The 12,232-nt window shown below is 41.4% G+C and overlaps 1 protein-coding gene across 8 annotated transcripts in view; it reads right to left on the bottom strand.

Annotated features, from left to right (window-relative positions):
* Positions 1 to 1,088: 1,088 nt before the first annotated feature.
* The window catches only part of LOC147201480 (voltage-dependent calcium channel subunit alpha-2/delta-2-like), a 29,005-nt gene continuing 17,861 nt past the window's right edge, over positions 1,089 to 12,232 (bottom strand). For 7 of the 8 annotated variants that reach the window (XM_086116953.1, XM_086116958.1, XM_086116959.1 and 4 more), the window contains 23 exons: positions 11,436 to 11,501; positions 11,035 to 11,109; positions 10,874 to 10,948; positions 10,540 to 10,611; positions 10,262 to 10,333; positions 8,670 to 8,731; positions 8,501 to 8,577; positions 8,364 to 8,424; positions 8,193 to 8,290; positions 8,019 to 8,109; positions 7,889 to 7,951; positions 7,696 to 7,799; positions 7,320 to 7,418; positions 7,133 to 7,224; positions 7,014 to 7,061; positions 6,849 to 6,920; positions 6,240 to 6,392; positions 5,893 to 5,945; positions 5,344 to 5,399; positions 4,718 to 4,841; positions 4,469 to 4,578; positions 4,300 to 4,382; positions 1,089 to 3,895 (listed from right to left, as the gene is read on the bottom strand). In XM_086116953.1, the coding sequence (XP_085973079.1) occupies positions 3,800 to 3,895; positions 4,300 to 4,382; positions 4,469 to 4,578; positions 4,718 to 4,841; positions 5,344 to 5,399; positions 5,893 to 5,945; positions 6,240 to 6,392; positions 6,849 to 6,920; positions 7,014 to 7,061; positions 7,133 to 7,224; positions 7,320 to 7,418; positions 7,696 to 7,799; positions 7,889 to 7,951; positions 8,019 to 8,109; positions 8,193 to 8,290; positions 8,364 to 8,424; positions 8,501 to 8,577; positions 8,670 to 8,731; positions 10,262 to 10,333; positions 10,540 to 10,611; positions 10,874 to 10,948; positions 11,035 to 11,109; positions 11,436 to 11,501 (1,902 nt within the window). In that variant the 3' untranslated portion in view covers positions 1,089 to 3,799. The remainder of the gene's footprint in view (positions 3,896 to 4,299; positions 4,383 to 4,468; positions 4,579 to 4,717; positions 4,842 to 5,343; positions 5,400 to 5,892; positions 5,946 to 6,239; positions 6,393 to 6,848; positions 6,921 to 7,013; positions 7,062 to 7,132; positions 7,225 to 7,319; positions 7,419 to 7,695; positions 7,800 to 7,888; positions 7,952 to 8,018; positions 8,110 to 8,192; positions 8,291 to 8,363; positions 8,425 to 8,500; positions 8,578 to 8,669; positions 8,732 to 10,261; positions 10,334 to 10,539; positions 10,612 to 10,873; positions 10,949 to 11,034; positions 11,110 to 11,435; positions 11,502 to 12,232) is intronic. The other variant, XM_086116954.1, reaches the window with a different exon arrangement.

The raw sequence follows: 12,232 nt of genomic DNA, 5'->3' as shown, positions 1-12,232 counted from the left end.
AGTAGGCACGGGGGAAAGTTGCTGCTTTTCACATCGTCTCTTCACACGCATTCTTTCAGGCAGTTGTCATGGGGAATCACATTCCTTCAGATTCTATTTCGAATCCTTACTTGGACATTATGTTCAACCATGTAACTCTGCTAACTTGGTATTTATAACAGAGTGATTATAACAATGTGAATGTTCAGACTTACATGGCGTGTGTTAGCAAAGTATCGCAAAGGCACATTTGTTAATATTTTCCATTAGAGTAGTTGACATGAAAACACAGTCCGCGATCTACCGGTCGATCGCGATCGACGTAATGGCCACCCCTGGTCTATATGATGAAACGGTGCAGAACAAGCAGGAGAAGCTTGTACAGAATGTTCAAGAGTCCGGATTATGTTTCTCCTTGGTATTTTTACGAAGTGACACTGTGAGCAACTGCGCGAGCGACTTGACTGAAGGATTTGTCGCCTGATCCACACTATTTATTGTTTTTAACTCTTCACAGCTGACAAGGCAGTGACATCGAGGAGCCGTCAAACCACATTATGCTACAGAGATGTCAGTTCGGAGGGCTTTTATGAATGCCTGAAATTTTAAATGATCAATCATTTTTGAAGATAGGACTTTAAGGGTGGCTGGATCAGCATGGCAAAGACTTTTTTTTTCTCGCTTAATTGTTATAAAGTGTTTGAAAGTGATTCCATACATACCCGGTACTCCCCCAGCCCACTTGTGCTGGTTTACGAGTTGCTGTGTGGGTTGCTGAGGGTTTTTTCCAAATCCATACTATGCTTGGCCAACAGGAGCTTAGTCCGGGGCTGGTCTTTTTCCCTTTCTCCTTCCTCATGTTTTTCTTTTCATTTGAGAAAACGGGGTACCGTCAACCACTCTGTTGATCATTGTTTTTCTTTGTCTCTTGAACAGGTTGTGTCTCTTCCATTTTGTTGCACTTTGTGGTACAATGACAAAAAAGTTATTCCGATTCGGGTTACCGATAACCCTATATCAAAAAGAAGGGCAAATACAGCATAAAGATGTTATGAGGAAGTGTATAGAAAACTTTGCAATCCCTGCTAGGAATAATAATGACGCAAAGCTTAAAAATGAAAAATATCAAGAGCATTTAATCACCAAAGATATAAACATTGAAAGATCCATATGTAAGGTGACGGACTGACAAAATGTTTTACAAAGTTAAGCTCGCTGTATTCTGCGGAACGCTTTGCGTACAAAAATGAGGTGGCAGGATGGGAAGGCTGGCACAAAGAGCAGAACGAAGAGCAAAGTTAGTGCAAAAACATTGAAACATTCTTTCCGAGACATCAACTGACAGTGTATCGTCATTTCTAATCTCTGGATCTTTTTGTGTTGTTTTTGCTGTACCCACCTAAGTGTCATACACATTCAATACCTAGATACCAATTCAGACCTAGATCAAATAAATGCATACCCATTATAAATGAGGTCAGCAACAAATACATCAATTTTATTGAGAAATTAATTCATAAGATCCCTTATACATGCCCCCCCCCCCCCGGGGTTTTTTTTCCTCCTTGAGCTGAATAAATACATAAAAGTGTTTTTGGCTTCACTGAAGTCAAACGTTGTTCCTCATTCATTTCTGCAAGATGTACACAAGAGGAGTGTTTCATATCCTTTCAAGTATGTACACAAAATTTGTTCCAAGGGTTCCAAAGTATCATGCAAATAAATAGCGGTCATTGAAAACAAAACTACAACACTGACCTTAATGAATACTTTGTGGCTTCTCAACACCTTTTTGCTCAATATACAGCATTGTTGCTTTAAGACCGAAATTCAAAGCCACGGGGTTAAAAGCAGTTTAAAAAAAAAATCATTTGAAAGCAAAATCTCCCGACCATACTGGGGCACGGCAAAGATGCAAAACAAAAACATTCACTTATTTCAGTCATTCGTGGCAGGAAATAGGCAAAATTAGAGAAGTGTGGAAGAAATGTACGAAAACGGGCAAAGCCTGTGCTTTGAGTCAAGAAAACAGGCTGGCCCCATTTTCACAACCATTCTTCCATGAGATGGCCACATCCTTCTTAAACTGTGCTGTGCTCTTGAATGGAAAAGTCTCATTTGTTCTTGAGGTGCAATCAAGTGTACTTTGTCCACTGCAACCTTGCCAAGTCCTTCGCATGGGGTCTGCAGGATGCAGGATGAACGTCAACGTAACATCCAAAGTGAGTGCCACAAGGCACTGCAGGATGAAAAAAATCAGGCGGGCAGAGAGGAAAAAGACAAACCGGTATTCTACTGTAGCATTATTTTCTCCTCAAATAGCTTCAAAAAGCCCCAACAAGACTTTGACCCTTTCACGCACCCTGTAACCTGATAACATGATAAGCTGTCCACTGTAGTGACCGCTGTCCCTGAAAAGGGTTAATAGCGTCGCGGGGACAAGGATGGTGTCGTGAGTTGCGATATGAAACTACACAACGTGCTGAGGGTTGCCGGCGGAAATTGCAAATCACTTGGATTGAGCTGTAAAGTTGAGCCATCAGAGGACGATTCTAGGGCAGGCGGTGCATGAAGAAATGCTTCGACTGTATTTGGTTTGTGTGCAAGCTGATCTGCAACATCAACAGGACTAAAATAGAAACACTTCAATTTTAAAACTGAGGTCGTGAAAATTCCTGCGAGACTTGGTTGGCCCCGTAAGATTAATTCAACGCTGTACCTTATTGCAGGTTTTTTTTTGTTTTTTTTTAAAAGAATGAAACTTGCTTGAGACTTGCACGGATAAAATTGGTATTGTTATGATCAGGAAACGCCGTGCCACAGTGAAGAGTCACTTTCAAAAATGAAAAGTTGTCACACAGCGATACAGAGAACACAGAAAGCTGCTCGGAAGCTACGCTCCCCATACAAGAAGCAAACACCAGTGCATCACTTCACCCCTTGCGGAATAGCATAAAGCATTCAAGATTTGCAATTGCTAACAAACATCTCTCTCAAAGTCTTGTTGCTTTGTTATAAATTGATTTGGTTCTTTATGAAGCGATTAAATGAACTGATCAACCAAACACTGCACTTAAATCAAACTGTATTGTGTGTTCAAAAATAAGAACAGAAACAAACATCTACCACAGCATTATTGTTCTGAACACTGCATTATTTCATCTTCTAATCTGTTTGAATCCATATAAATGACCATGACATTCAATTTTAATTGCCAAATGTCATGTGTGTCATGTTTTTATTTTTTTTCTTAACGGAAGCACTTCAAGATCTTCTCAGACATTTCACCTCAGTTATTTGGTCACGGATATGTGTGGTCTCGTTTCTTAAGAATGCTTGCTTTGTAAATTTTAAGTGTCACAGAGAGGCTGTAAACAGGTCATCATGTGACCAGTGATTAGAATTTGTACTACCGCTTGGTCAAAGAACTTTAATGCGAAGAAAAGGCCACAAAAAAAAATAAAGTGTGCTGTTGGTCAGAATTGAGCTCTAAAGTCTCTCTATCCATTTTCATTCATGTCAAAGCATTCATTGCATTGACACGTGAGCACATTTTATACCGCCGGGACACATTCAGCATCAATTCGTTGCTCTTATATGCCGGAATGCTCCAGAGAGGAAGAGATGATAACGAATTCCTTATCACCTCTTTTGGCCCCAAATTGACAAACGTCCCATTTGAGTGTTTGTTTGTTGTCCCGTTAAAGGAATGTTTCAACTGACCAGTGAGAAAAAAAACTAAAATGCTTGATCCAGAAGATGAGTCACTTGCTTTAGGTACCTGACCTTCAGTCGACATGTCAGTGAATGGCAGCACGCGTCAGTGGCGCAGGAAAGGCAGAATGAGTTGAAGGACAAGAAGGACCCCCATGTAGGGCTGCACAAAATCTGCCCGTCCACACTCGGAAGTATTTTCCTGCAATGAACAAGATATTATATAATATTGTACATGCACTCTTGATTATAGTAAAGTTTATTTATTGATTTATTTGTTTATTTTTATGACTCCAGTGGATTGAATGTAAAACTCAAGTATCGACTTTCACCAGGTTAAAATAAACTACTATACATATTGAACACATTTGAACAATGAATGAGATCAACTGAAATGATGCTTTTTTTTTTATTCGTGAGTGCAGCAAGTGAAGGCGTGGCAATTCATGCAATGCAAATTGGTTCAACCGTATTTACAATTACTGAACATCAAAGGTCCAAAGCCCCTGCTAGTGGACATCAAATATTCTACGTTAAAAAATCTGTAGTTCCGAAATGCTAAATGGAGCAGAGTACCTCATGTTTTTGTATTGTTTTTCTACTCACTAAGGCACTGAAGTCAAGGCAGCTTGTCGGACCTCTCCGATATCGTGCGTTGCTCAGTACCTCGCAAGGATTTTCCTCCTGGACTGAGTGTTGTTGGTTGAGGACACCAGTGCTAACGTTAATGTGTGTGTATGTATGTGTGTCTATGTGTGAGAGTGAGAAAGGATACACTCCGTCTTGACTTGGCTCAGCCTCTCGATCTCACAAGAGCTGCAGGGGAGCGTCTCGGCCACCACAAAGAGGAGGTTGGTGTTTTCTATCCGCTTGGCGTGGAACAGCCTGGGAGAACCCAACGGGAAAGCCAGAAAGAGAGAGAGAGAGAGAGAGAGAGAGACGCTTGGATGCAGCATGTGAACAGTACATGAAATATGGCGCGGCGAACATTGCAGTGGGGGGGGGGGGGGGGTGAAAAACACACCGCGAGCAGTTGCCACAATCCTGCAGCACGTTGTACGAGTTGGTGGTGTTGGTGAAGAAGAACTGGCTGTGGATGGTCACACAGCTGCTCGTCTTTATCTCAAAGCCTTCGATGAAGATGTCGTCTGGAAATAAAACAGATCTTAAAATGCCGTATTTTCTGCATTATAAGGCGCTTCGGATTATAAGGTGCACCTTCAACAATGGATGGCCTAAAACTCTTTTCATATATAGGGCGCATTGCATTATAAGGCACATTGAATTGAACCTCCAATAATGGCTGCAGTTGCGCTATGCATCCACTAGATGGCGCTAAAGAAAATACAATACAATACAGCTTTATTTAATATGTGACATATACATATACAGTATAGGGTTTCTATAATGGCCCAAACTAATAAATGTGATTCTGATTCTGATTTGAGTTGACATGTGTACCTTTGAGTGTAAACAGAAGACTGAAAGCGTGTTTCAATATTAACAGGACATACCACAAAAATACATATTCTGAAAATTGTGCTTTTGTGGTGATCTGTTCTCATCAACGCAAGAAATTGGAAAAGAAATGCACTTTAGATTTTTGACTTTCTTGTGTCCAACTGTATTCCTTTGGGAAAACACTCATACCTTGTTGGAGCCAGCTGATATGTGCCAGTCCGTAAAGTAGCTGCTGGATCAAAGACCTGAAGAAAAGTTATGCCTTGTTAAAAAGTACCCCAAAAAGGAAAAAAAAATAATAATAATAATAATAACAATTAAAGCCCTCAACAAAAAAAATTATGTAATGTTGAGCTGCAAATAGATGAGTCAGACAGAGACATAGATGAGGCAGCTGACGCCTGAGCAGCTCTATGCACGAAAGTCTTCAGACAGTTAGGATTGCTTTAAAGGGCAAACTGCATGCAGACGTGTCAGTTGATGTGAACTTGAAGTGCAGTAAACTGGGCGGCAGGAGCTCATCTGGAAGGATTTGGACTTTGTAAATCCTCTCCCGCTGCGGACAGCATGTAAAATCTAAAACTAGCCGTCGAGGGCACTTGAGCATGCGCCGCGAACCCTCGGCTTCCCCCCATTAACCCCCCCCCCCCCCCACCCCAGCCTTGATTTTAGCCTTGGAGGGATTACAATGACATGAACATTTGAATTGAAATATTTTTTTTAAAAATGTAGTCTCACCAGGCCAACGTGGACGTCCACCACGCCAAGCTGAGGATGTCAGCGACAGATGGCTACAGAAAGCATCAAGGGGTTAAGAGGGGCGGTTGAACGCATCTTCGGTGCAGACAATGCATGGTTCCAATGACAATGACAAATGTGTCACCCATACGATATTGATGAAACAACACCGCTAACTCGCTCATGTGTGCCAGTGTCACAATTGTACATTCCTCACACTCACGTGGCGTACTTATATTGAGTGTGTGTATGTGAGTAAGTGAATGTACCGTATGTGAATGTGAGAGTGTGTGTGGCGGTGGGCGTGGGAAGCTCCTGACAAAAGAAAGCACAAGGCTTCCTCTTACCAAAAAGAAGCGTCGAGGTGCTGCCCCGGTGTGGCTGCTGCTGACAGGCTCACACGCTGACTGGAAATGAAAAGTCTGTCGGCGGTTGAAGATGGAGTTGTTATAGAGCGCGTGCATCAAGTATGGGTCCACATCTCCAAAAAATAATCCGATCTGTAAGAAAAGGAAACCACGGCCATGAAAATGATCTCTTTGTTTAATATACGGAGGATCTGTAAGCCAGGCAACTGTCAAAACACAAAAAGAAAAACAACACAGTTTGTCTCGGTCCCAACACGTATCAGAAAAGTTTTTTGTTTGTAATTTTGTACATCCGTAATCATCATTGCATTTCAGATTCAGATTCAGAAAACTTTATTTATCCCCGTGGGGCAATTAGAGTTTCATGATCAGTTGCTGCCATCTTTAGAGCAGATAATGTTACCGCACTGACAGAAACCAGGCAACAATTAGAAATAGATTTACAGCAGTGGTTTGAAAACATTTTACATCAAGTACCCACAGTAAGTTCATAGAGATTTCACCAACCTTACGTAAGCCTTGAGAGAGGTAATCTCTCTTTTTTTTGTATGCTTTTGCGATTATTTCCCTTGACGCTGAGATACTGACCTTTTTCCAGTGATCTCTTTGATTAGACATAACCAGGAAGCCACCGTCATCAATGAGGTAGCAGAGGAGGTCCTTTAGACAACAGACACATTGTCATACGTTAGACGTCATTGTCATGAGGAAAAGACAAACTATATATCGGATTCAACGTTTGGTGTGACTTACATCAGTGTTCACCTCACAGTCCATCTCACAGCTCCTGGATGGTCCGCACTGTGTGACAAAATGTTTGGTGAGGCAATCGGACGGCAATAGCAAAGTAAATAACAGTTGAGATGTTGTACCTTGTAGGAGCCTTGCCGGCTGTCTGACACGTTGCTGGCCAGTATCTTGAACTTGTCGACCCACGCTTCCAGGTCCAGCTTTACGCCCACCACTATCAGCCACAGCAAGCCGGAGAAGTCAAAGGGGAGAAACAAGTGAGCAACAGAAAACAGCATTTTGAGAAACCAGTGTTTTGTTTTTTTTTACCTGCAGGCTTGAGAAGTTTGCCTCCTACATTAACCTCCACAGCTGAACTAACCAGGATTCCAGCTGTGCCATTTTCTGGTCCTAACATGTCATCCAAAGCTGTTCAGAAAAAAAACATTATCTTGAAAAAAAACAACCTTATGTTGCTACACAAGCTAACAAGGATACAAGGAACAAGATAATCAAGGAAAAACATGTTCATTCATACCACTCTGCCTGCATACAGCATTATCTTATTTTTGTCCATTAGGGGGCAGTAGACAAAAGGGGAACCACATCAGCTGTCTCAGAATGAGACCTTTGGAATACAAACTATGAAAACATTTTCTTTCAAACTCCATTATACTACATTAAAAGAATCTATAAATGTTCTTACAGTCTCTAGGCGGAGCTCGGAACATGTATCCTTTGTTGTCAAGGCTCCTTCGGTAGTAGTTTGAATTGAAGGGCTCGGCGTCCTCATCCCATAACTCAGCAGCTCTTCATACACAAAAAGGAAACATTCATTTATTTCAACAGTGTGATATTTTCTGGGGGTTATTATTCTAGAGTTTATCAGGTGAACTCACAAGTTGGGGAACACTCGCGTTATGCCTCCGTCAGTGGATGCAAAAACAGCCAGGAAGCCGTACCTGTAGCACAGCATGTCATTTTACACAACATGACGTGGGTCACTCACCCTGTTTGCCATGCACTCACGAATTGAGATCCTTGTTCTTCCACACGCGTGAGGCTAGTTGCCCGATAATCCGAGAGTCCAGGATCAGGTTGTGTATGAGCTTTTGGTCACCTACAATTTGAAGCAAAAACATTTTTAACATCTCTGTCCCTTTAACAGTGACGAATGTTCCTGCGACAAAATGTGCAACATACACTCCTCTGATCCGGGAGAAATTTCCAGCATGAGGGAGAGAAAGTTCTGCAAAAACTGCGTGTTGTTGTCCGAAAGCTGCAGACGCTTGCAGTATTCCCTGCGTGGAGGGCAGAAGATGTTAACATCCCTTATTGAAGACAAAATACAAAAAAAGAGAATGAAAATGTCACCTTGGAGCAAGAAAGACATGTCCCGAAGATTCAAAGGAGCTCGGCAGTAATGACTGCATGTCTGCACGCCACAAACGGTGTTACTTTTTATTTCTTTGCATTAAAACTCCTTTCATGTGCTGCCTTCGGGTACTTACACTGAAGTTGAAGCATCACGTCACTGAGGTCTGCCTGGATGTAGTACTCATTGTAGGGAGGTAGTACCAGCCCCAGACTGCAGGTGGTGTGGATGAGGAGATACACACGGGTGAAAAAGAATTGTTATCATTTGAAGGTTATAACATAATATACGTTACACAAGCTCACCTGTAATCTGTACCATTGACAGGGGTCCAGGTATAACCTCTGTACACCTCATCAATGTATTGCTACAATAAAAGCACATGCATGTCATTGCCATTTCCTGTACAAGAAATGTATGGAAATATGCATCTAGGAGTTGTTAATGCGGTCATCTGATCCGAGTCAACAATTTAGAGTCTTCAGTGGAACTTAGATGCATGCTTTTAGACCATGGGAGTGAGTACTGGAGGAAATCCAAAGGAGGGGAAAGCATGCAAATTCAACACAGGAACACTGGAGCCAAGTTTGGAACCCAGAGCCCTAAGAAATCTGGAACCACTGTGCTGCCCAGGTTTTACGGTGCTGCCTTGAGACATGAGTCGTCGTTGAAGCTATTTTTATTTATTTATTGTTTGCTTTGACTTGTGAGCGTAGACTTGGAAGATTCATTGGAGAGAGACTTCAGGCTGTTGAATGCCACTCCAGCGTTAAGTTTACAGTCAACTTTAAACCCTTTAAGCAATGTACTGACCACAAACAGTGCAGCAACAACACGTGGAAGGACCTAAAACTACTCAAAGTCACATCTTCTTTATCCTCTGCTTGGAACAACTTGTATTAGTGCCGTACTGAAAAGTTGAGATGTCTCAATGAAGAGTTATTATGTATCCCACTTGGGTTTGAGGCAGGATACACCCTGCTGCAATTTGACTGCCTGATGCATCCAAAAATAACACCTCAATGAACAACCGATTCATCTGTCTTATACTGCCCCCCAATGGCCATGGTGGACACACCAGAAAGGGCAGCAGCAGGACTCATTATTTCATATTCCCTTTCATTATGAAATCACTATATGTTTTCATAAAGTACAATGTTATGGGTGCTCCTTAAAATACAAACGACAACATTTGTTGTTATTTATCAGGGGAGGGCTGGGATGGATTCATCCATTCAATCCCAAATTTTTCCCAGACAAAGTCAAAATCAGGTGTCATTGGTAGCCCTTTTAAGTAATCAGTAATAAAACATTTTAGAGCCCTGTAAATTTAATTATTGTTGTCCTTCACAAATGTGACCGGTGGGATTAAATGGGTTAATAGCATTTCATTTCATTTCAGAGTGAAAATAACTTCACATGAGTAGTTTGAGTTACTGTACGAGGGAAGTCACAGAACGAATTAAATTTGTATCTCAAGGCACCACTGTATTAACCAACAATAATAATTAGGAAAATGCAATGAAGCTGGGTGTTAAAAGGTTTAGTAAATGTTATCACTTTCTGTCATGTACTGTTTTTCCGTCTTCTGTGGCTCAACATTGGGCAGATCTGCATGACCTGAGAAGGTTCAATAAAGGAGGTGATGGAGAACCATATTATACGCATTCTGAGAGATGTCCCTAATATTTTGTCCATCTTCTGCAGCGAAATAAAGCAATCGGAAGCATATTTTTAAATTCAGTCCAAATGGAGAACTTCAACTACGCTACAACTTGTATATTAGCTGCCGTTAGATTGTGCCTGTCTACCTACTGAAGTGTGTGACGGGTGTATAATTCTAAGAACCTGCTATTTTTAGACGCCGCTTCACAGGTTGTTGTTTTTTTTTACTTGCCTCGTCAACGGACTTGATAAGAGTTTTGATCTGCATGTCACCTGGTCGTCCGTCAATCATCTGTCGTCGGATCTACAGCACAAAAACACACTTTTTTTTCTTCTTTTTTTTTGCAAACACAATCATGCAGCAAAAGCTTGGTGGTCGGCCTCTCATAAAGTGCTCTGAATATTTGAGTGGTTTTGAAGCATGCTGCTCACTGGCGCGGTAACAACTTAAAACATGAGTTGAATGAGGGCGAGGAACATGGACGGCTTTTTGGCGCACTAAGTGTTCACCTCCTCTTTATTGCTGTCCTCCACTTCTGCATCCAAGAAGTCCAGAGTCACAGGTTCTGGGACATGCACCAGCTAAGAGATGTAAAAAATAGCATGTTAAAGAACTGTAGAATATTCAGTTGTGTGCCTGCAAGGCCTCACTCATCTTGCCCAATGCAGTAGAGAGAGAGAGAGAGAGAGAGAGAGAGAGAGAGATACACAGGTGTGTGTGTGTGTGTGTGTGTGTGTATATATATATATATATATATATATATATATATATATATATATATATATATATATAAATGAACAAATTAAAAAAATTAAAAAAAACATTTCCTGGGCTCTACATTACCTTGGGCAGCAGATTGGGATGAAGCAGAAGATATCCATTCGGGTCAATTGCAAATATGTAACCATTGGCGCCAAGCTGATGAGAAAACAAGAACGTTACGTCCAGTGGAAGAAGGAAAAAGAAATAAATAAAATGATGAGATTGAAATAAACTGGTCATACACTGTACTGTGGTGTCAGGCGCTTGATCTCATCGAGATGCACGTCGACTCCCATGACGCCTAAAATCAGCTGGTTCTGAAAGTGCACGTTAGATCAATCCCACCGTATTTGTTGGAATGGCACAAAATTTCACATGAAAAAAAGATACAACCGATTTCCTCTTTGTAGTATTGTAAATCAGTGCTGCATAGTCAGTCTTTATGTGAGTCTCTGTGATCTGCTATGTACTGTAAAAAACACAACTTTTGAAGGGCGAAAACAGTCATTTAGATTGGAAGAAGTGTAAATTATAAATTATGAGCATTTATGGCAACAATGTTAGTTAACACAACCAAGTTTGTTGACAGTGTGTGTGTGAATATAAAATGATTGAATATGTCACATTGTTACAATTTTATTACCTGTAGTTTTCCATCCATGGTGAGATTGAACACAGGCAAAGTCCCAGTTACGACCATCCCAAGCCCCTGCAAAGGACATAAGACAAAGGCCCACAAAGTATTTAATGCGGGAGGAAACCGGAGTACCCGAAGAAAACCCACGCAGGCACGGAGAGAACATGCAAACTCCACACAGGAAAGCCAGAGCCGGAATCAAACCCTGAACCTCTGCACTGTGAGGCCAACATGCGTGGCAGGTTACTGAAGCACTCTAAATTGTCCATAGGTGTGAGTGTGAGTGTGAGCGCAGATGATTGTTTGTGTGCGCTGCGATTGGCTGGCAACCAGTTCAGGGTGTACCCCGCCGATTGCTCGAAGACAGCTGGGATAGGGTCCAGCATGCCCCTTGACTCTTGTGAGGATGAGCGGATCAGAAAATGGATGGATGGATGAATGGATCTAATGAGATCCAAATAAAGTTCTGTATAAAATATCTGTGCCTTAACAGCCTTGTTTAGTTACAGTGTAACATTATTCAATGAAAAACTCACCTATTTGCTGTTTTGTGCTCATGCTTAAGGTATTTTTAAGAAAAAATATTGCTTCTGTGTCATCTTGAGGTCAAATAACTATGTTGAATTGAGGGGAGAAGTTTCATTTGTCAGACCGCAGCCTTTTTCTGATAGAAAACTCTTTCACGCCATCTTTTGGCATCTCAAGGCAATCGCAACCTTTTTGAGACAGCACTTGTCTTGAATCTCCTTTGCAGGTGTACCTAATAAATACATCAGTGAGTGGTGAACATATTCTGGTGCGGG

This window comes from Hippocampus guttulatus, chromosome 8 (genome assembly GCF_054856545.1).
Source record: "Hippocampus guttulatus isolate MCC_2025c chromosome 8, RoL_Hgut_1.0, whole genome shotgun sequence".
Lineage (NCBI taxonomy): Eukaryota > Metazoa > Chordata > Actinopteri > Syngnathiformes > Syngnathidae > Hippocampus > Hippocampus guttulatus.
This window is presented reverse-complemented; position numbering and strand designations above follow the sequence as displayed.